Raw genomic sequence first — 23,823 nt, 5'->3', positions numbered from 1 at the left:
CTGATGCATCCAGAAGTTTGTTTTTGTATTTTTTGGTGATATAGCCTACTGCTTGGCAGTTGACATAACACCAATACAAACTCAAAACATTCCATAAAATGCACTGTTTTTTTTTTACCCCAAATCAACAAATTTGAATTTGAAGTCCATTTGATTTCACTGCGTAAGAAACTGACATTGCGTGCTGCGCTGCTCAAGCGCTTGGCAGGCTCCAGCTGGGGAACAAGGGCTGACACTTTGCGTATAGCAACCTTTGCCCTTGTCTACTCATCACACATCAGCAGAGTACTGCGTAGGCTTACCTGTTTGATGCCGCAGTGTTCACTACCACAACATCGACAGGGCCTAATCTTTCTATTTTTGCTGCAATACAACCCGCTGAGCTTCGTCGAAAAGAAGCCACTCTGTCTCTCCGTTGACGAATATTGGAGTCCAACCATCTACTTCATTCCAAGATCTCTACTTCCCCAAGAGAGCACCACTGTCGACTGAAAGCAAAAGATAGCCTACCCTTTAGTGCCAGTCGCTCAACTTTTAATCAAAGAAGTTGATGGACAAAACATCTCTGCGGCTAATTGGGCGGGCCATAAATGGAAGTCAAACACCACCAGACTACATTCGTTTATCCCCGATGCCGATTCACCTCACCGGTTTGACACTATAGAGCAGTGATGAGCAACCTTTTTGTGACTGTGGACCATAAATTTTTTTTAGAAATCTCTGTGGACCATAGCCTTTTTTGTATATCAGATTTATAATTGTGGCTTAAGTTTAGAAAAACAACATATTTATAAGTAATAAAGTTAACCAAATATTTATAAGTAACAATTGACCAAATATCATAAAATTTTACGTCAGTGACTGCCTTGTTCTTGATGTTTGTCGCACATTAAGTCATAATTACAAGTAAAAGTTTGATTCAATCTTAATCTTACTGTACCACGCTTATTAATATCAAGTCGGTTTCTTTTTTTACAAAAAATGTCATTAATAACAGAAAATCCAGCCTCACATGAATATACTTCAGCGGCATATAAGATAATCAGTCTTCTGCTCTATTACTCACTACTCAGTCAGTTACTTTTAACAATATCGTTATGTTATCCGCTAACTGGTAACTATTCAGCTCTTTCAACTCATCTCAGTAGTGCGGGAAAAAATAACAAAACAGCTGATCGTAACCAAAGGCGAAACATGGGGATTCCCCAAGAAATCGTAAACACATTATTTATAATATTGTTCGGGGGCCAATGATATGTCACAAGTAATCAATCAATCAATCAATCAATGTTTTATTTGTCAGTAACAGGAACATAGGTACATGTTTGAAATATGCAATATACACAGTACAAAAGTTACACAGGTTCCCATACCGACAGGGAGACAACGAGACGACCATACGGTCTACTAGTCAATTGCCACCCTACGGAAATTACGATTTTGCCATTTAAAATAAGCTTACAAGAGAAAAATAATAATTGAAACGTTCCCGCGCTTCAATAACAGCATACGCACAAAAAAAAAAACATATTGATGATAACGTAGGCCAAAACACAAAATTCCATGAAGCAAGCAGAGAATAATAAAGTTTTCGAAGCAACTGACAAGTTGGTTTCCATAACATATCACTTACGATGCACTGTAGCTTTGTAAAATTAACGTTTTGATCTCTTTTTTGAAACAATGAAATGATAAGTTTTTTAGCCTACTTGGAACCTCTGACCAGAGCATTGGTCCCAATACCTGCATGGACTTCTTGCCAAATTCTGTGTTTGATCTGTTTATAAAATAATTGTTGCCTGTTTGATATCTTGTGTTATGCTGATGAATAGATGAAGCATTTGTAAATAAATCACAATACGTAGACGGATACTCATTCATATGAACTTTGTACATATGTTTTTTTATTTCAATGTTATGTATGTCTTTTAGTTTCAAGATGTTCATTTTGAAAAATAAAAAATTTGTGTGAGCATAGTAATTTTGTTTCGTAATTATTCTTATAACCTTTTTTTGTAATTTTATTAATGGATCCAGTGCACTGTCACAGGCCTTTCCCCAGCTTGAAATACAATATTGCAAATGACAGTAAATCAAAGCGTGATACACATCTTTTAAAGTGTCTGTGTTGACATAATTTCTGAGTTTAAGCAACGCCCATGAACCTTTTGCTACTTTTCCGCAAATTTTATCTATGTGATATTTCCATGTTAATTTGTTATCTATGTAAACGCCAAGGTATTTTATTTGATCTTTTTGTTGAATGCTTGTGTTACCAATGTTAATGTTAAAATTTTTTATGTGTTTTTTATTTGTTATTAGCATGTATTCAGTTTTTGAGAAATTTAATGATAATCTATTAAGCTTCAACCAGTTGTAAACTTTTTGCATTTCGGCATTCACATTGTTCTGCAAATTTATTTCACATTTACAGTGAATACAGTGAATACGGAGTTAAATTGCTAATAACTTATAGTTTAAATTGGTACAATACAATAACAATATGTGTGTCTTGAATTATTTTATCCGTGGACCACCGAAAATTCTCTGTGGACCACTTGTGGTCCACCTGGACCACGTTGCTCTTCACTGCTTTAGAGGACACTAGGCGTGGATGCGACCTCGACCGTCTCCGTACGGGCGTGATGAAACAAAAGACTGGTTGTTCTCTAGTAGCCTAGCCTTCTGGCTTAGTCCGAGAACATCGTGGATCTGGGGTGGTAAAAGGAAAAACCCTCAGCCCCAGAGGTTCACACGACGACTCCAGTAACTCCTTTCACATACTAGCAAGGGCTCCGGACACTTCCTGAGAGTGGGGGGGTAATTTAAGCAGGGGCGGGAACGATGTTTTGACATCGACAGTGGCTTATTGGATTATCACCACATACTTCTGGAAGGTTGCTCCCCAGACCCCGTTCGCATTACTGAAAGCTCCAATGTCTTATACAGCGTCTTAGGCTGGATGTTTCGCGCCAAAGGAGCAAAATTTTTGCCTTTCAGCACGATTTAAAATCGAAAAATTCTTTCAACGAATCTGAAATCACGAGCAAAAGCTTTTTAACATTTTCCTCATGTTTTTGAGGTTTTTAGACAATTTTAACTGGAAGTGGGGACGTACGAAAATCCCTCTCTGTATTCTTCCTTGGCTCAAGTCCTCCAAATTTTGCGCTTCAGACGCTAAAAGGTTAGATTTAAAAGGCCAAAAGCGTTAAGGTCAAAGCTATAATCTATAAAACTTAATTTACAATTACATGAATACAGCACGACAACCTGTGCCATAACACTCACAGTGAAATGAAACGTTTCAGCATCTAGGCCAGGGTTAGACCCACATTCAACTCAGAAAAAAGAAGAAGCTAAAATGCATTAACTTTTAGGCTACAACAACTGAAAATAAGGAGACATCTTGATCGATACTACAGGAAGGCCTACCATCTGCGCCGTATAAGAAATAACACTAAACAAAAAATGCCATAACACCCAAGTAATACCTTGTGCCAAAATCTGCCAAAAACTACAAAGAAATAACGTGATAAACGAACACCTCAACTCAAACAAAACACTGTGTGCACTCTGCTTCTATTCTTAGCAGAACAGTCAGAAGTCGCCAAAGACTTTAAATCTTTGTGCATTGTTGAAAAAAAATCCTTTGCTGATTTCATCTACACTTAGTTCATCCAAATACACTTAATGGGCATAGCCAGTGTTGTACGTTGACGCCGTCAATTTGACGGCGTCATTTGACGGCGTCAACTTTTTGTTGACGCTGAGGCTGGCGCCGTCAATTTATTTTTCAGTTGACGGAAGTGATAGCGCCGTCAACTATTTTGCCGATTTTAAGCGTCAAGCGCTAAGCGTCATTTTTTGTTTTCATGGAAAATCTCGTTTCACAATAAGAGTTTCACAATGTATTCTGGCCAGCGCGACTCATCCGAATTACCGGCTTTTGCGTTGGTTGGAATGGCTCCCTGGAATAACCTACATGCGGAAGAAGTTCTCCAAATGGTGATCACCCATGTATTGAGAACGAGGGATCAGAGACAGAAAGCGAAAAATCCATGAATGGCATCGCGGACGTTGAATATACTTTATTTCAAGAGCTCTATGCCCCTGAAAAGAGCGATGTTGGTGCAGTGGACCTCGTTAAAAGATTTATACGTGCTAAACTATCACAGCACGCTTGGAACAGTGATACCTTTCCGACTAAACGTTTTCAACTTGTTTTTGAAATACAACACACCAATACCAACCAGCGCTGCTGTGGAACGCATGTTTTCACTTGGAAAGGACAATATGCGCAGGGGCGCCGGAAGCGGGGGGGAGCAGGGGGAGCGGATGCCCCCCTGCCCTCAAATTTTTGTGGATGGGGAGGGAAGAGGGGGCAATGGTGCCCTTTTAAGGTCATGTAAGCTACTGCACACTTTGCAATATAACAATTTATGCTATTCGCTTTTAGCCTAATTATAAGGTTCTATTTTTGCCTCAAAATAATATTCACGACACAAAATTCCCCATCACAGTAGGCTAAGTTATATTACATCATTATAAAATAGCATGATGCCCTTCCGTGCCATTGTTCTTTGTATAGCGGACACTTGTATCATTACTCGATAATGAGCTGATAGATGAGCATTATCGCTATATCTTATAACTTACAAAAAAAATTGGCCTTTCAGCAACAAAAGTGCCCTTTTTTTATACTCCTGCCCATTCAGTCAAAAATCGCTCCGGCGCCCCTGAATATGCGTCCCAAACGCAGCAGATTGTCAGACAAATGTTTTGAAATGCTTGTTTTTCTGCAAGGAAATAACTAATAGGCTGAGCAGCTAATTACAATACAGTCCCAAAACATAATACCTGCTCTTTATTTATACTATAGCTATTGTTAGCCTGAACTTGGTTGAAATATTTCCGTTTTATGAGACGCTGGCAAAAAATAGCGCTAGAAATTAGCGCTGACGCTGACGCCGTCAATTTCTTTAAGAGCTTACGCAGTCCTTTACGCCGTAAAGTTTTTAGGCAATTCGCGCTGACGCTGACGCCGTCAAATTATTTCAATGACGCGTACAACACTGGGCATAGCACATGACAATGAAATTGAGTCTTGAAGCAGTCATCGTGCTTTGGAGTCATGTTTTTAAGCTAAACGATCTTTCAGCTTTTGCAGAAGAAGGGCCATTGACCAATAGCAATTTTACAAGTTTTTCCACACTGGTATAAAACTCTTTGACAATAATAGGCCTAAGTCCCATTAACTTGTTTCGAACATCGCACACATACTTGGTCGGCCCAAATTTCTGATGGAATTGGCTTAAATCTTGGCCCAAAATTTTCACGTCGAAGCCATATCGTTCCAACGCTGTAACAGCACTGTCGTTGACTGTGCCAGATACTAAAACTTCAAGCATTTGGTGAGTTAATTTCTTTGCCATTGAAGCGGTCGGTGAGGCCTTGCACTATGTTGTCAATAGATGCATAGAACCGTCTTCTGTAATGAGAAGCGAGGTCATGGGAAGCACTTTGTTCACAGCGCCTTCTTGAAATTTGGCCTTTAGCTAAGCCTAAGCTATCTATAACTTGCTGCTGAAATTCCTTGTATAACTGCATAAATTGTTCTTCATTTCTAAGACTCTGGTAATTAACTTTTGAATTTTCAACCAGCTCCATCATGTCGGTGATGGTATAAGACTTGATCTGCAACAGGCCAGTTATCTTTTCAAGTGGTTTGAATAAAACTTGGCACAATTGCAATGCAAAGTAAGTGTTGCTTTGCAATAATTGGGAATAAAGGCCTAATGATTTCGCATTGTTGAAAATTTGAAGTGTGTTTAGCAAGGCTTCGTAGTTTGACAACACTGAAGAAATGACCGGCACAAAGTGTGCAAGCGGCAAGCCATTGTGGGATTCTCCCTACAGGGCGATTTTGAACTTGCCAGACTGATTTTGCAAACTACAGAACTCCTGAACAATTCCCATAGCATTATGCAGGTCTCTATTGCATATTTGCGTTGTCTTGCGAGTCGGAGTTTCCAAAACAAAAAATGAAAATAAAACACAAAAGTAGAAAAAATATAAAAATTAAATTTTTATCTCTACATTAGCGGGGGGGGGGGGGGGGGGGGTAATTTTACATTAGTCACCCCCCACTCCAATTGGTGGGGGGTAATCACCCCCGCGCCCCCCTCTAACGGAGCCCATGCATACTAGGGTGTTAGTTATCTTGCTTTAAAGCCAAACTTTTCTTGTTGAGGGCGTCTTTTGATAATGTACGAACACTCGCGACACCGTGATGTTTGTTGAACACAACAGTCGTGCGTTAACTTTCAAATACAGTAGTAGGTGTCTGCGTGTTTTTCACATGCTTACGACGCCCCTGGCGAAGCCTCGCGGCGAACCAAGCTTGGGAACCGCTGCCCTTAGAAATTTAGGCCTTAGTCTGCTTTGATCTGTCATTAGGCCAAACCGGACAATATGGAGCTTTCTCCCACAGAAGACCTTTCTTCCGGAAAGCGTGAACCCTGGCAGTATTGGCGATGCCTCAACCGCTTATGAACTGGTATTGGAAGATATAAGACGTTGATGCGACACTGGAGATGTTCTTTGGGAAGCACAAATTGTAAATGTGGACAAGAGCAAACGATGCAACATCTCCTCGAATGCCTTCCCCTAAAAGCAAGATGCTCTGCACAGCATTTAGCCGAGTTTAACGATAAAGCAAGAGCTTGGGTGATGCTCTGGGCTACGGACGTGTGACACACGATGAAGAAGATTAGGCCAAATATGACGCCTAATAATTTTTCTGACTAATTCAAGTCTGTGTACTCCAAAAACCAAGTAATTTGAAATGACAAATAGGCTTATTGTATTCATGAAGCGAAAATTATATAACACTGTCCATTGCACATACGTAAATTGCTTAAAGTAAAAGTGGAGAGATTGCTCAAAGTGTTCTGTATTAAACATTCTCCAACGTTTCAACAACTGCGGATGTTCAAAACAAAAAAATATTTCACCAACAAAGCTGTGAAAAGAGACCAAAGAAACTCTGTGTAGAAATGAATTTTTTTACTTTGAATATCCGTGCATGCCACTGGCAAAACCAGGTACCGGTACCATGCATAACGAGTACTGTGAAAATTACAGCAGGCTTCATCAAATTGCAAATGTAATTTTGCTACCTGATCGAATCCTCTTTGCTGAAGGCCTATCGTGTGGTTTCAACATCGCATGCATTCATGTGACAAACAGACCATGAAAACTAAGCTTGAGTTTGATGAGAAATTGTCGCGTTTACAGATTTTTAGGCACATCGAAAGAAATCAAAATAAATCAATGCAAGATGTGAAAATTACAATGGCATGAAAAACAGCGGTTGAAAAACAAGAGACAAAGTCTTAAGAGTGAGATTTTAAGATTTTGGATTCGGAAGAAGGCCAGTAACTGCCTCCGCAGGAGGAGCATTTCTTCTTCCTTCTGCCATAAGGGACTCGATTGCTTCCACATCTCGAGGAACACAAGTTAGCATCTCCATACCATCCTCCGTCACTGCAACATCATCTTCAATGCGGACCTAAAGATCATATATTTAGCTTCCGCAGCAAGTGCCTAACTAAAGGAAACGTTCTTTTAGAAAGGCGGCGGAGTATCTTGAGCAATTGCTTTCTTTTCCTTTCAGAGTGTCATGTGTAAACAGACTAAACACTAAACACTGAACAGCCTAATGTGTATAGCCAATTTTTTCTTTCATCGTCCAAATACCTTTTGATAAGTTTTGTAGGCCTGTTTCTCGGCAGCCGATTTGTAGCAAGAATTGCTCTTAATGAATTTTAAAGAAAAAGAAATGCCTTTCGTTGACTTTCAGCGTTCACTTAAAAACAAATAACCGCTTGCAGGACTGAGGACAGTGATAGCAGCGTTCAATGGATAGTCTAGGGGTGTTTTTGGAATACTGCGTAGTCTTTGGGTAGGTCCCAAATATTCTCAACGGTTCTTGATGATACCGAGTTCAACGGGCCCAGGAGCTTGCTTCACGGTGTTAATTTTGTATATTAAATAGCGGAATATCCATCGTTTTATTTATAAGGTTTAAAGAACAACTTACCCCGCCGAAGTGTCGGAATCTCTGGATCGCATCCGCGTTTATGAAGCGGGAGTGTTCAGGATTGTTCAAAGCATCTTCAATGATCTAAACATTTAACACAAAAATTTGACGACTTAAATCGCTCCGTTTGAAAAGGAGCGATCTCCCTGGCGTCAGCACTACCTGACTACTCACTATAGTTATGGCATGCGGGTCATGCTATCATCAGTGATATAATGCGAAGTGCAAACCAATCCAAAGCGGGAAAAGCCAATGCTAACGTTGTAATGATGAGTCCTAATGGACAAAAACTGGTTCTACATAAAATTTTATTGAAATTCTGTTGAGTGACAATTTAGCCAAACAATATCAAAGTTTAAACTTTAGAAAAAAACAAAAAACCATTGATTTGTTTTCATAATGCAAACTGTTTATCTTTAAACTGAGGGAAGCCTCTTCTCAAGGTCAACCTAAATGGTTTGACTGATCACAATTACAGTAGTAGGCAATTTTTCTTCGATATCACAAGACTTACGACGCACACTAAAAGATGTAAGAAAACAAGACAGCAGAAAGAACAAAACGAGATTGTGGTCCAACTGATGTGTTACAACTGCAAGCCTGAGACGTTTTTGTGGAATCCAGGTCAACACCAGTGGATACATATAAAATAGATGGGAAAGCAAGGGAGCCAACCTTTGCTTTCAAGCATGTCAAGAGTCAAGTGCCTCACCAAAACACCGTCGCGCGCTCTTGGTTAACGTCGAAGCGACGTACTTTCGAACGTCGCATAAGCACTTTAAAGATACTCTAAGTTTATCATGGAGTGATGTCACGGAGTCGATACTTTGTTCCACACCAGCTCATTTTTTTGTTTTGACAATTACTGAAGAAGCAACCGAGTTATTTTAAAGATTACAACTACTGAGTACTGTTGTGAAATATGATTGAAAGCACATGCGTACCACTCACCGACCAGTTGAAGTATATGCCGGGTTCGATAGTAAGCACCATTCCTGCTCTCATGGTGCGAGCTGTGCGTAGACTCCTCAAACCAGGCTCTGTGCGACGCTCCGGGCCGCCCTGAAGAGGTATTCATAATTGTAGCAAAAGTTTAACAGTTTTGGACTACCTACATTTTTAGCATGCAAAAGTCAAGTCTTTTTACGTTGGTGCATCGTTTGCAGAAATCGAATCTATGCAGGAATAGTGCCATTTGCTGGTTGGGTTAAAGCTGGTACAGCTTGAAAGGTCATCATCGACAAGTAATTTAGAGTTAGACGATAGGTAACAAAAAATTGGGTCTCACTGTTGGGTAGCCTCCAACGTCGTGGACATCATGGCCCATGAAGTGGCCCAATCCGTGAGGCATGAACACAGCTCCGAGTCGGACTTTCATCATCTCATCAACATCCCCATGGAGGATCCCAATCTTCTTCAGCTCTTCCAGATTGGTTCGGTCGGCAAGAAGATGCATATCAGTCCACGAGACTCCTGAAAGGGAGATCATAAAACTACTTCTTCTGTCAAAGCTCATCAGCTGTTACAAAAGTCTTCCTCCAGGTTCTTTTTTGATTAAGAGTCATTGAAGTAAATCTTCCTCTCAATCTGGACTTTCTATAACATATTCAACTGCTTGTACCTCAGACCACAAAATCCGTCATTTTTACATGTCTGCAGACGTTAAATTAATGTGAAAATAACGGCTTTTTCTGTGTGGGACACCATCCAAATTTTTTTTGCTTTTATTAACAAAACATCGAGTCAGATTAAAATCCATTTGGATTGGCTGCGACAACATCTAACATCGATTTAAAACAAACAAACCAACAGTTTCCCAAACCTGGCTTCAGCGCCTTCTGCACAGCCCGGTTGGATTTCAACACAGCATTGTAGATGGCTTTCTGATCTTCTGTAAACTTTCCATTGACAGGGTAGGAACACGTGATGTCACTGCAGTAGCAGAAGTATTCGCCTCCCATGTCGAACAGGCTGTCAATCAAAGCGGAGATTTTGTATCAATTTAACGTTGTCTTCGGTTGATATGACGTAAATAGTACATTGAAAACAAACCTAAGTGGTTGAGAGTGAAATAGTTGAAATTGCATGACTGAAATGTAAAAGGCCGAGGCTTTTTAACAGCTCATAAAAAAAGTCGTTTAATGGATTAATGGTTTCGTAAGACATGTTTTGAGAAGAGTTCTGGAATTGCAAGTGGAGGGTCGTAGAAAACAAGGAAGATCCAAGAAAACGTGAAAAAGGCAAGTTGAGGAGGAAGGCAGCAAGATGGGCTTGACAAGAGAGAACACGTTACAGATCAATGTGGAGGCAAGGTGTGAAGGCGATTGCGGCACTTGGAGGTGAATCTTGCCACTCTCGGTAACGGGGACATCACCGGATTAAAATTGGACTACTACTACCCACTACTACAAGCTGAAACAACAAAAAAAGATTTTGAGCAGGAAGATTCATCGATAAAAATGTTTCGAAAATAAAGTTGCTCTTACGTAGTTTCAACATTAAAACCAATAAAAAATATTCAACGTCTCACCACATGTCGCCGTCTTCTATTTTCCTGTCGTTGGGCGCCCCCGCGTGGCCGTAATGCAAAATAGCGCCATGTTCTCCAGAAGCTCCGATGCAGGTGTAGCATACATGCCGGCACCCGCCGTGCATATAAACGTAATTGAGAAACAAGCTAATCAAGATATTGCAATATTGTTAAGATGCATAGAAAAAAGCAATGCCTTAACTAAGTATGATATAAGGATTACTGGCATATGTTTGATGCTACTGCAGCAGAGTATTGTGTATCAAGGTTAAAAAGTCAGGGGATTTTTGACTTATTTGGACCCTGCTAGTAAAAGTTGCTTCTTTTAGTGACGTTGAAATGATGTAAAAAGAACAAGTTTTTCTAGATGGGGTAAAGAGTCGAACTCGGGTACATCTGATCCGACTCCACAGCTATCAGGAAGGATGTAGAGTCAAAAGGACTCTAGGATGTCTGGAGAAAAAATTGTCCTTTGAAAGTCATGGTTTCCAGAATTTTTGCTCCAACTTCACAGCGTCAACAAGTAATGCACACGACTAGAAATTATTTGACAAACAGGTATCATGGCTAACTGGAGATGCGGCCTGATTTGTCACATTTTGATTACTGCTAACTGTTAGTGTCTGACTGACATTTTAGTTTTTTTTAGTTTTTGCTGTCTCTTTATGATATAAAAGCTTTTTGTTGCTTTGGGGAAGCTGTAGCAAATGAGAAAAAGTTGAAAAACGCTCAATCAGACTGTTATAGAAAAATTAACAGTCTGACTAAAATTTTCGAAATCAAATTGTCTTTATTTTTCACCATCTCAAACATGTTAATACCTATTGTGTCATCTGGGAAAAACTGTAAAGAAGGCGTAAAAATATAATTTTCAGAAAAGTTCATTCAAACAGTCACTAAAAATTGGCAAAATCTGACAAATCAGGCCGTATCTCTAAAACTAGGTAGCCATGCAAGTATTTATGATAACAACAAATATCACTCCTCCACCTCTCAGCTTGATACTCCATCCATCCAGGGCGGATCCTCCTCATGAGCTCTTTGTGCGCCTCGCTACTGACGCGGTTGGCGTAGCGGAGGACCTGCAGCTCCTCCTCACTTTTGATCACCCGGCATTCACTGATCACGTCATGAAGGACGGAGTTGTTCACGGTGAAACTAAAGCACAAGTTCAAGCAGAGGCGTGGTATGTTGTTGCTTTGAAAAAAGATCAGAGGACCTGGGTTCAAATCCATGGCCGTAATACTATTTTTTCAAGCTGTATTCTCAAATTTAATTTATATGTTAAAGCAGTGCTGGAGATTATATTGTAGCATAATTGGCAGAAAGAAAATTATGGAGGAATAGCCTGTTAAAAATAACGGTTTAGAAAGCGCAGCTACACTTTTGACAATGCTAGACAGGTGTTCACTACCTGATCTAGCTCCCTGAAGAAGTCAGTCGTGTCTGATTGACGAAATGTCGGAATAAAAGCAGATTATCAGCTTATACATCTGATCTTGGGATAGTTCAGCTTAGTTTGCACCAGTAGAACGTATCATGTCATTTAGTATCACAAAGGTGAAAGTAACACTTCCAAAACAGTTTTTGCTTTGGAATGCTCATTAATAGATTTCTACTAACTTGCTAATTCCATCAAAAGCTGCTTCCCTTGTTGTGTGCCCGCTGTCGGTGTTGATGCCTCTCTGTGGAACAGCAAACGCGATATAAGAGACCACATTTAGAAAAAAAATTTTGCAAAAAGTGTTGTCAATGTTAATCAACACATGCTCAATGGCTTCAAAAAGTCGCTTACCAATGTCAAAAGAGTTCCAGCGTTCATATTCTTCAGAGCATCAGAAATCTGCACAAAACAAAACAGTTTAAGTTTTGTGCCCATTATAACTACCTCACAATCAGGAGTAGAAATTCTCATTCGTATCAGAAAAATCTATTGATGATTTCTTAGAATTATTGATAACATATTGTACATTTCTTGTTTTTGCTTTATCACTGTTGAAAGTATGGTGAAGATATTTTTTTCTTGCCACGAATTGAGAGTGGGTCTAACTGTAGACATAATTTTTGTAAGATTTCCATCTTACTTTGAATAAACAATTATAAAAATGGCCAACCAATTACATTAAAACAAGTACGTAAACGTATTTTTAAAATGTTTTTGCCAGTCTCAAATGAACCATCGAAAACAGTTAATAACGACATATTCCCAAGGCTAAGATAACTAACTATACAGGGATTTATGCACAAGACTTAGACCAAGATACAATGCATTTAATTTAAGACAAATAGATGACAAAAACTTGCGTCATCCACAAATTGGACGTCATCAACGGCATATTTCTCCTTGAAGTAACTGGGAGGATGGATTTCTCCCATCCAAACTCGGTAAGAATCTGGAAGCTTCGGAATGAAAAGAACTGTTTTTCCTGATTCGACATCAATTGCTGCGAAACAATCCGCCTCACTGACACCGAAGCACCATTGGAAGTATGATTCCTGTAAAAAGATAGTAAAAGTTAAGTAACAAAAAAATATAATTTAATATAGTACAAATTCCTATAAAAAGGTAATTTACACTTGTTAGTTCTATCCTAAACGCTGGACGCTTTGACTGCAATTCAATCTCTTAACATGGTATATATGATATATCTAAACCAATTTTGCTATATGTCAGTAACATCGTTAAGTAAGACATTGAAAATATTATACTTTTAAAAAAAAAGGCACTGGATATCAGCTACAAAGCAAAATCATTGAACGGTGAATTGTATTTTCTAATGTTGTTCGGTGAAAAAAAAATAAAAAAATTGAAAGACACCAAAGATGAGAGATACATGCATGTGAGCTGATTAAGTGATTACAGTAGTAGTCTCAGTGTTTGAATAGAAAAATTCCTCAAACACCAAACATACATGCGTATTGCGTAGTTTGTGCTTGTGTATGGTTAGCAAGCAGCAAAGTTATAAAACCAAACAGAAAAAAGAGGAGTACAGAATCAATAAATAACAACAGCGGAAGCGATTCTTTGAGTTAATTACTGATTAATTAATTAAACAAGCAAGATTGCAGAGCTGCTTGGTCGGCATGATTTTTTAAATGTTGATTGCAACATCAAAAGGAACCTAAGTAGGCATGTACAATTTATGCTGCTGCCTGCCACGCAAAACTACTCCATAGGCAGCATACGTTTGGTTTTAAATCTTTATCCTTGAACTAACAAAGCCTTGATAGGTTATTCCAGGTAGTTCCGCATACTTGTACAGTACACGTACAGGCTCTTGACGCAAGTTGGTTACCCAGCTTGACAGAATGAAGTTCTGTCAATCTGGACAAACCAAACCAGGACAAACCAAACCATGTTGCTGCCTGCCACCACATAGGCAACTTATTAGAATTGACGAAGAATATATTAGTCCTAAGATATACATGAAATATTCAACATTCTATGTTATTAATTGGATGTGGTCCAGTTTTCACGTGTTCAAACTACTTTGCAAGGTTTTAACATGGTTGGGCATTTGGGCAACCTCAGAAGTTAGTATTCTTACAGCTTATTTCCTGATATTATATCCCCATATAGAATAAATATCTCTCCGGAAATTACCTCGCCTGATTAATATCACCCAAGAAAAAATTTTTTGGTAAATACTTCCCTGGCAAAAATTTTATACTGTTTAGTAGGGAATATTTACCAGGGTGAATTTTTACACCGCAATTTTTTCCAATTACCCTCCAAATGTAATGTATGGTAATTTTTTGAAGAAAAATATACATTTGTCATTCAATCCACACTATAAAGTTGAATATTGACATTCAAATTGACTGGTCTTGACTTACTCAATTATTTATCAATGCACTATTGCACTTCTATTCTTAGGTTTACCATTCTAATCATTAAGATTTGAGTTACAGTGAGGGTAAAGATTCTTATTCGATAATCCTTTGAAAATTTTGAAGGGTTGCCAGTTCTGCAGCTTTTGTTGCAAAATTTGACTAGTTTTGCTTTGAAGTCGCGAAAAATTATGCGAGTTGCTGTTTTGTTGATTCCATTGGTTTCCTTTCATTTCGAACCAACTTTTATAAAATACTATTTTACTTGAAAACATCTGGCAACACTCACAATGGGTATTTAGAGGTATCCAACATAAGGAATTGAACATTGAAGCATGTACTGCATTATGTATCTACAGTTAGTGTATGCTACATTCAAGGCTACCTGTCGAAAAAGAACATCTCGGTCAGATGAATATAGCTGCTGTTGCTCGCCACCTTGCAGAAGGATAACACTGTTTGATGGAAGATCTTTTGTGTCCTTCAAATCTTTGCAAAGTCGTTTACGGTTGTTTGCAAATAAGTTCATAGAAATTTTGAATGTGCCTTCACCCAAGCAATGCACAGGGCTGAAATTGAAATCAAAGAGCAACTTTTACTCAAGTACATGGACATTTTTAAAAGAGTGTTCAACTGTTCATCGGTTGTTAGATGATGAAAGCAGAAGTGTACAAATTATTTTATATAATTGCTTCACTACCACTTTTCTGCCACATGCAGCATGACAACGATGATAGTTAGAGTAGACAACATACAACAAAATGTTTTGGAAACACGTACTACAGTTAAAAAATTATGGCAAAAGAATTTCGTTAAATCAACACATATCAAGAATCATGATTAAAGGTGTAAGAGTTGCTTTTATATCAGGGGTGTGCAAAATCTGGCCCAAATACGATTCACAAAGCGAAACTATGTGGTCCGAAGCAAGCTATGATTTCTAATCTGTGCCACAATAATTTAAAATGAAACATATTCTGACCCGGATACGCATATTTGACTTGGCAGTATGAAAGGACGCTCATTTCTGTTTTACATTATAGGATAACATAACCTTTCAAATAGTGTAATAAGAAGCTCAGTTGGACATTGTATATAAAAGATCTAAACTAGCAGTTTCAAAAGAGTCAAATAGAACACATTACAAGTTAAAATCAAAATTAGTTAAAGTTTAAAAATATGATTTCATTATCGTGTAGCGGTTCAGAAGTAACTAGGGTTGCCAAACATTCCATTATTATATTTTTTTGAAAAATAATTAAATTTCTAACTCCTTAAAAAGTCATAGTAACAATTTTACACATTCATTAATTTTTTAACCGAAAAACTATGCATTAGTTTGAGAGGAGCAAGTTAATTTAACTTAGTTCCAAAATTTTCACTTTTGTATCCTTTGCCGACGTGCCTGGCAGCTTTTGTTACCCCTGGTCTGGCAGTAACTTCTGGACTGGAGTGCTACTTCTCTGTAGTGCAGCAGTCCAGAAGTTACTGCTATTGCATTTAGGCAATAGGCATGCAGTTTCGAAATTGGTTTAAGAAAACTTGCAAATGGGTGCAGTTGAAACTTTTTTGCATATTTTATAACTAGGCTTCAGAATAAACTGCAAACTATGACCGATAAAGTCATTGGCTATGCGGAGAAGTTAAAAGATGTTGCAGGCTGTTTTTTTTTTTTGCTGAGACTTTTCGGTCATTTGTCCGAAATGACTTAAAAAATTCGGTCATTTTTTATATATTTTGGTCATTTTTTCTGATGAAAATATTCCCTTTCAAGTAGCTGATACAAACCAAAATTTGCACTTCTTAACTAGCTACAACATTAAGTTTTGCTGAAAAACGTTGTTTTTTTCAGACATTTTGACCGAATTGACTATATATTTTTTCGGACATTTTGACCGAATTGACCATATTTTTTCGGACATTTTGCTTAAAAATCGGTCAATGACTGAAAAAAAAACCCAGGGTTGCAGGCATATTTTTTTCAAAGGATTTCTTAAAAACTTAAATAAGTTTATGTTTATATACTTTGTCGATAGATACCTTGTCTTCGCACACGATGTTAGGCAAACGTGATCGAATTTGGCCAAAACCTTTAGTTTTACCTATCATAAAAAATTTAAAAAAAGTTTCACTTGCTTTAGTGTTACCAGGTTGTCGCATGAGTTTCAGCACAATTACCAAAATCTAGTTAAAAGGTCGTACAAAATGACATAAAATATATTCAGACTATGATTGTTTATCAACTACAACTCAGACAAGCAGCTTACTGTACTTTTGAAATTTAGCCTGTCCTCAAACAAAATCAAACTAGAATCTTGCACAATGTATTATTGAGGCCTGTACTGAAGACTGCCATGACTCAAGCATTTTTTTTTTTTTTTGAACACAACAATAATTTTTGCAACAAGGTCTTGTTATAATTCTTATCTTATTTTAGTTGAAGCTGCTACAACCATCAAATCTGGCAACTTTCGTTTGGTCACTTCTGGTCTGGCAGCAACTTCTGGACTGCATATTTATGCAGCCTGAAAGTTAGGGTAACTTCTGGACCAGAGTAACTCTTGGACCATTACACCGGTATGCAGAGGTGGGCAGTAGAGCGCTACTTTTTCGGTAAAAGTAGCGGTAGCGGCGCTACTTTTTAGTTCGAGTAGCGGCAGCAAGAGAGGCGCTACTTTTTTTTAGTTGCACTCCCGCTACCCGCTACTTTTTAATTTTAAGTGAAAAAATACTCATTTTTTGGCAACACTGGCGTGGTCAAGCAGTTATATAATCGGTTTGGTTGCAAAGTTTCGGTCTTTTCGGCGAATATCTCCGACTCTCTGTGTGATGAAGCCTATCTGCCAGGCTGTAGACATTCTCCAGGGCGAGTCCAAGGCGTATTACGGAGTCTTGCTTCCAATCATTACAATTTGCGCAAAGAAGTTGACCGAGATCAGTGATCTTGTGACCTGTGAAAAGTTGAGAGTGAAAGTCCTTGAAGGGGTGAAGAAACGATTCAACAAGTGCTTCAATGACAGCAAATGCGTTATGGCAACATGTCTTCATCCCTCCTTCAAGACGTCGACTACATTTCCACAAGATGATGCTGACGCACTGCGAGAAAAAGTCAAGACAGATGTAATTCAACTGTTGCGGGAGATATCAAGCCAGGTTGATACCGAGAAGAGTGACACCAACACCAGTCACGACTCCGAGGATAAATTTTTTGATGTGTTGCAAGCCTTAAAGCAGCTGGCGGCCATGGCCGCTAAGTACTGCTTGAATGACCGCCGGTGGTACCTCCTCGGTCGGCCAATTTGGCCGCCGGTTTCTTCCAGCCAATTATTTAATTTTGCAATAGCATGAGCGTGGATTAACTGTCGAAAATATGTAGTATCAAACAGTGACGCAGAATTAGGTCAGCGTGTTATAATCACCACTGTTGTATTGTGCGGGAACATTTGCTATTGTATATTATATATGGAATATAACCAGCTGCGATCACCAGCTGTACCCGCGCATTCGCAAATGCTTGAGGGGCATTAGGCCAGCGCGCGACTCGCATTCGTCCATTGTGCGTGAATGTGCAAGTAATTGCGTAAATTACCGTGACGCGAAACCACAAGTCGCAGGTTTGCGATTTTTTGCATGATTATAGAGCAGTACTAGACGAATATAATTCAACAAAAACAAGACAAATTTTCCGCTTATTAAATGATCTTAAGTAAGTTTTTAAAAAAACCTTCGCGCATTTGCCTTTTTGACCAAGTCTTGTTTGTAATTCCCGACGTTTATTTTAACAAAGTATTAATCCAAAGTGCTTAATTTACATCAGCTGGCAATATTGTCGTTTTTATGTCGATGCAATGTTGTCGAACATTGAATTGTTGTTAAAAAGGAGAACTAGGTTAGGCAGTCCTCGAAATTAGCGGCGGCACACGGCAATTGCCGTGGTAAATGCCGCCGCAAACGTCATAATGGCCATTCTGCTACTGCAATAAAAATGCCGTCGCAAAATGAGCACACAAAATTAATTAGGACAAAAATTGTTCAAAATTTCTTCCTGTTTGATTTACTCGCAGCGGGAGTTTAATAAGCAGAACATCGCACCAAGACCTCACCTCGGACTATTTTACTTGCTGTGAACACTCACACAGTCTTCGAAATTAGCATATTTTTACTTCGCAAAAACGTTGACGAGGCCAAACGGCAAAAGTTAAAATTGCCTCGGCATTTGCTGTGAACGTTTATTGCGAAAAAATTGTACCAAAACATGCAAAACGAGAAGAGAAAAAAAAATCGAATAGTCTATCACGACCGCACTGTTTGATTTGTTGTGATCTAATAATACCAAAAGTAGCGATAAAGCGAGCAACGCAATACGCACGCTGTTACGGTGATTCACGTAACTAAACAAGTCATTGGAGGGGGGAAAGTAAGTTAATTTTGGGTTGATTCAACGTTCGAGTCAGCACAAATCGATTTAATTTTCCCGGCAGGTTATATCGCGTAACGGCAATGCGCAAGAAGAAATTTACCTTTGTTTTACATTAATTCGACATCTAGCGACGTTGAATTATCATGAAATAATGTTAATTGCTCAATCAGGTACCGGTAACAAATCAATAGCTCCCTGCGAGAAAATTGCCTTGATTTACGTATACACTCACATAAGTTCGGCACAATTAGGATACTGCGAGTAACACAAAGTCTGTTGGATAAAGAACTAGTCAGAATCGGAATCATCGGAGGATGAGGTTCTCGCGTCGTCACTGGAATACTTGAAGACGCAAAACTGCGATGCCATATGATCGGAAGCATTACTTTTCTTTATTGCCGAAGAACCATTTATCCAACTTTGTACCACTTTTTATATTCGCCACGACACCGGTAAACAATAAGCATTCGATGAAAGAATAACTTTTACGTATTTGTAAGGTTGCAAACTTTTTACAGTTTACAAGAGCATTGTCAGCGCATAAAATAGCTTGCCTGATGCTCTGGGCTACCGCCGTGTGACACACCATAAAGAAGAAGCGCATAAAATTTCGTTTGATTAAAGCATACGGCAATTGGCGCCGCAATCCAAGGTTTGTTGATTTGGCGACGGCAATGTTTTTGCCGCCGTAGACGGAAGCTAATTTCGAGGGCTGGTTAGGTGACATCCGAGGGGAAAACACGTGTCTTCATAGTTGAGAAATGTTCCCGCTTTGGGTTAGTGACTTCACACCCTCAATGGTGACATCATAACGGTATAAATGGTCAGATTTTATGAAAGGCGGTATTTGGTTGAAACAATTTAGTGTCGTTAGATGGTCCGGCAATACAGGATTACAAGCCCGATAAAGCAGTTATTGCGTGGTACAACGATTCTATTACAGGACGCAAAATTCTAATGCAATGCTATATGGTAGCAAGACATGGATATTGAGAGAGAGTGAACTGGCAATCCTGAGAAGAACGGAAAGGTCAATGGTGAGAGCAATGTGTGGGGTGAAAATGAGAAGGGAAAAAAGGACTGAAGAATTGGGTCTGCTACTATTCGGTGAGTCCGATTCGGTGAGTCCGATTCGGTGAGTCTGATTCGGTGAGTTCCTAACTTCTAACCACTAACCTTAACCCCAAACCCCTAACCCTAAAACGGCAATGATAATTAGGCTACGGTACCCAATAATTTAAAAAAAAAATTGAAAAAATCCCCCGTTAAGGGATCGGACTCACCGAATCGGACTAACCGAATCGGACTCACCGAATCGGACTCACCGAAACGGGCCATTCCGTGAAGAATTGTTGGATATGTTAGAGATGAGAGAGACCATAGACCAACTGGCAAGGGCAAATGGAGTAAGATGGTATGGACATGTGATAAGGAGTGAGGAAGGAAGTTTTCTTAGAAAGGCACTAGATCTAAAGGTGGATGGGAAGAGGAAACGCGGTCGTCCAAGAAGAACGTGGAAACAACAAGTGAAGGATGAATTTAAAAAAGTCGGACTGAAGGAGGAAGATGCAAGGGACAGAGTGAAATGGAGAAAAGGGATTAAAACAATTGCTGCGCGGAAACAATCGGCCACCCCCACTAGTGGGGAACAAACCGACGATAGATTATGATGATGATGTCGCCCAGACTTCAACAACGCTAAGTGGCCATTTTAGCATTGTAGCAAGTTTAATTCTATTTACTTGTGCTATCGTTATTTGTATTTTGGCCTCCAAGCACGCATATTTGGCCGCCGAGAAGGAGCTCCCGGTAGGCCACGATAGCTGCCGGAAAAAAATATGAGTTTTAAGGCCTGTGTTGGCGCCATCCCGCGAAACGTCGGTGCAGAAGGAAACAGAAATTGTGGACGCCTTTTTTCGGACAGGAGCAAGTCTTATTGAGCTTTTCGAATACCGAGTTAAAACATCTGTTCATTAAATACAGCACCCCCATTCCTTCCAGTGCTACGGTGGAGAGACTTTTCTCTGTTGGAAAAGATGTGCTTCAAAGGCCAAAGCGGGCAGGACTTAGTGACTCTCCTTTTAAAATGCTCTTGTTTTTGAAAGATGCGTAACAATAAATTTCCCTTAAAATGTGTTTTCTATAACGACATTAAAATGACAGTGTAAACAAATGATAACATTCGTTTTCAAGGTCATTTTTGCGTCAATAGGGACTTGAAGAGTGTTTCCTTGTGTCATTTTAGACAAAAGTAGCGGTAGCGCGTGCTACTTTGGTCCGAGTAGCGGTAGCACACTACTTTTGAAAATTGGTACGTAGCGGTAGCACGCTACTTTTGTAAATTGGTAGCGGTAGCGCGCGCTATTTTGGTCCAAGCAGCGGGTAGCGCACTACTTTAAAAGTAGCGGTTCTCACCTTTGCTGGTATGGATATGATTAACCATGAAGCTTTATGAAATGACATGAAAGATTTATATGGTAGGAATATGTCATCTATTTGGTATAAACCAGACGACAGACGTCCAAATGTTATCAATAAAAGCAAGCACATACAAACTCTGCCGCACTGTTTGTTTGTAGACCAATTTGCAATATTTTTTTTACTACAACTTACGTTGCTCTTGGTAATGCCATTTCTCCAAACAAAGGTAAACAATTTGAAAATGTTCACAAATATAACACCCTGCAAAGACAAGAAAACTCAAGAATTTTAAAATTTATTTTCTGATTAACATACAAAAATGTTGCACTTTAAATTATATTATATACGGTACTACAAAAGCCAATTTTTGTGTGTGATATATTTTAGATAAATTCCACATTCTGGAACACTATCACTGCGAAAAGGCAATTTGATAGTCTTGCATATCGTTTAACTAGTTTTCTTTTTTCAGAAATTCATTTCCTAGTAGGTGATAAGTAGGGCCATTTTTATGACTTAAAAAATAGGAATTTATTTTTATAATATATAATATAACAAAAAACAATACAAGAATTTATTATTAGAGCATCAAATTTACGCTAATCTCCATAATCAACTCGTATATAAGTTTTTACATGCATTTTGAACAATAACACACTCGGACAACTAATAAAACACTTCTGTTTCCAGGCCTCGAAATTCGTTTTTGTTGACCGCAGACAAACGTGTCTGGTCTGAGCACCTACCGTATCTCGGCGGACAAATTAAGTCTCACTGCGGACACACCAGTTTTAGCGTCGCCTTATTGATAGTAGCTTATTTTATGTCAAATTTTCAAAATTTATAATTTCTACATTTTTGCAATGTTTCCACACAAAATTTCCATATTACTGCTAAATTACCACAAATTTTTCATTACCACATTTTTACTACAAGCATGATAAATTTTCACCAAACCAAAGTGGTTAGTGTTGTCAGGTTATGTTGCAAAACCAAGCAAAAAAATTTGAAAAACAAGCCCAAAACAAGCAAATTAACACAAAAACAAGCCCAAAAACAAGCAACAAAAAACAGTCAAAATAGCAGTTAAAAAGTTGCAATATGGCAAATTTTTATAATACAAAACATTCTATAGAGAAATAAAACATACCATAGTAACTTTAGCAGGTATAGCATTAGCATAGGCTACTTTATTTCAGGCAAAATATAACATAATTAAAATAAAATAAACTCAAACGTTTTTGACACATACGTGTGACCGTGTGTCCTCATCAGGAATTAACTCTGAAATACGGTACACAAAATGAAAAATCGTAAGATAAATTTCACTTTGCACTGTAACTAAAATGTGATAAGGAGTAAATAAGGATTTACTAGGCTATAATGACACTACCAGGCAGAAGCACACACTAGTTACCCCTGTTGACTACCTGGCTATGGCTACTGACTTGTGACATTGTGAACTTGAACTACTGAGTTATGACTGAGTTACTGAGCTATCAAAGATGATTCAACTCTTATTAGAAATACCAAAAACACGCTGCTATATCATCATGCTTGTTATGCTCTTACATGCGCAGGAAATTAATTTAAAAAACAAAGCTTTTTTAACTATTTTATCTTGATAATGAGCTGCCATATTATGTATTTGTTCTACAATATATAGGCTACTTAATATCGTTGCTGCGAACACTTTATTTCTGTATGAAATCTGTAAATAGTCCTTGTTTTGATAGTCCGTTATGTAATTTCAATATGTGTGTGTAACTGTGTATATTAGTTTGTTTTTGTGATGTTGGGTTCAGTCGTGTTCTCATTGCTTTAAGAATTGGCGCTCCAGTTGTTCCAGGAACGAGGAGGCGACTGATTCTTAACTACCGGTAATTCATCAACTTATTTTAAAGTATCAGGTTTGGTGGCCGTGCTTAACTATATTTATTGATGCATATACCGCAATATTAGATCCTTTCACGCACGTCTTAAACCATTAAGGTTTTGCCACCTTTTCCTTTTGTTAGTTTTGTTACTGTATTTCTTTTTCTCAATATCATTTCTTTTGCATTCTGACAAAGAAAAATAAATTGAATTGAATTGAATTGACTAAACTTGTGACTTGAGCAGGGTTGCCAGATACTCAAGCTATAGTAAGGCCAAATCCATTATAAAATAAGGCCAAAAACAGCCAAATTTTTTATTTACTTCTAAGGCTAAATAAACGCTAACAACTTAATTGAAACAATTTTTTGAAAATGCCATTTTACAATCAAATATGACAGATAATAATTTAGCACTGTCAGAGCATAATGACCGGTTCGTTTGCATAATTTGATTAATGAAAAATTACTGTAGTAGCAGATAAACTAGAAACCACTATTACTTCAATTCATGAACAGTGCTATTCGGAACATCTAGCTAAGCAAAAAGCATGAATTTGTCTTATTGAGTATATGTACCAGGGATGTCTACAACTACAGGATTGGAAACTATTTTCAGGGCTATACATGAATACAGAAGAATTAT

At 38.4% G+C, this 23,823-nt stretch overlaps 1 protein-coding gene across 2 annotated transcripts; it reads right to left on the bottom strand.

Moving 5' to 3' along the window:
• Positions 1-6,844: 6,844 nt before the first annotated feature.
• LOC145774039 (xaa-Pro dipeptidase-like) lies at positions 6,845-23,328 on the bottom strand. Of its 2 annotated transcripts, XM_082585174.1 has the most exons (14): positions 23,255-23,328; positions 22,556-22,587; positions 21,496-21,564; positions 14,848-15,031; positions 12,936-13,127; positions 12,427-12,474; positions 12,255-12,316; positions 11,622-11,789; positions 10,632-10,778; positions 9,924-10,072; positions 9,390-9,574; positions 9,053-9,163; positions 8,102-8,185; positions 6,845-7,570 (listed from the first exon to the last, which is right to left on the bottom strand). In XM_082585174.1, the coding sequence occupies exons 3-14, from the start codon at positions 21,513-21,515 to the stop codon at positions 7,409-7,411; spliced, it is 1,512 nt and encodes a 503-aa protein (XP_082441300.1). In that variant the 5' UTR covers positions 21,516-21,564; positions 22,556-22,587; positions 23,255-23,328; the 3' UTR covers positions 6,845-7,408. The 2 variants fall into 2 exon arrangements, with proteins under 2 accessions (XP_082441300.1, XP_082441301.1); XM_082585175.1 differs by lacking the exons at positions 22,556-22,587; positions 23,255-23,328 and having other exon boundaries at positions 21,496-21,903.
• Positions 23,329-23,823: the final 495 nt, after the last annotated feature.

This window comes from Aplidium turbinatum, chromosome 7 (assembly GCF_918807975.1).
Source record: "Aplidium turbinatum chromosome 7, kaAplTurb1.1, whole genome shotgun sequence".
NCBI classification, from domain to species: Eukaryota; Metazoa; Chordata; class Ascidiacea; order Aplousobranchia; family Polyclinidae; genus Aplidium; species Aplidium turbinatum.
Note: the sequence above shows the minus strand (reverse complement) of the source record. Positions and strands in the feature narration are given on the sequence as shown.

Excerpts from the sequence above, each read along its gene's own strand:
- LOC145774039 (XM_082585174.1), bottom strand. The coding sequence starts at position 21,515 with ATGGCATTACCAAGAGCAAC. Across the intron at positions 10,779-11,621 it reads ATGGAGTATCAAGCTGAGAG|CTTGTTTCTCAATTACGTTT; the intron begins GTGGAGGAGTGA and ends TATCTTGATTAG. Across the intron at positions 8,186-9,052 it reads GCATATACTTCAACTGGTCG|ATCATTGAAGATGCTTTGAA; the intron begins GTGAGTGGTACG and ends TTAAATGTTTAG.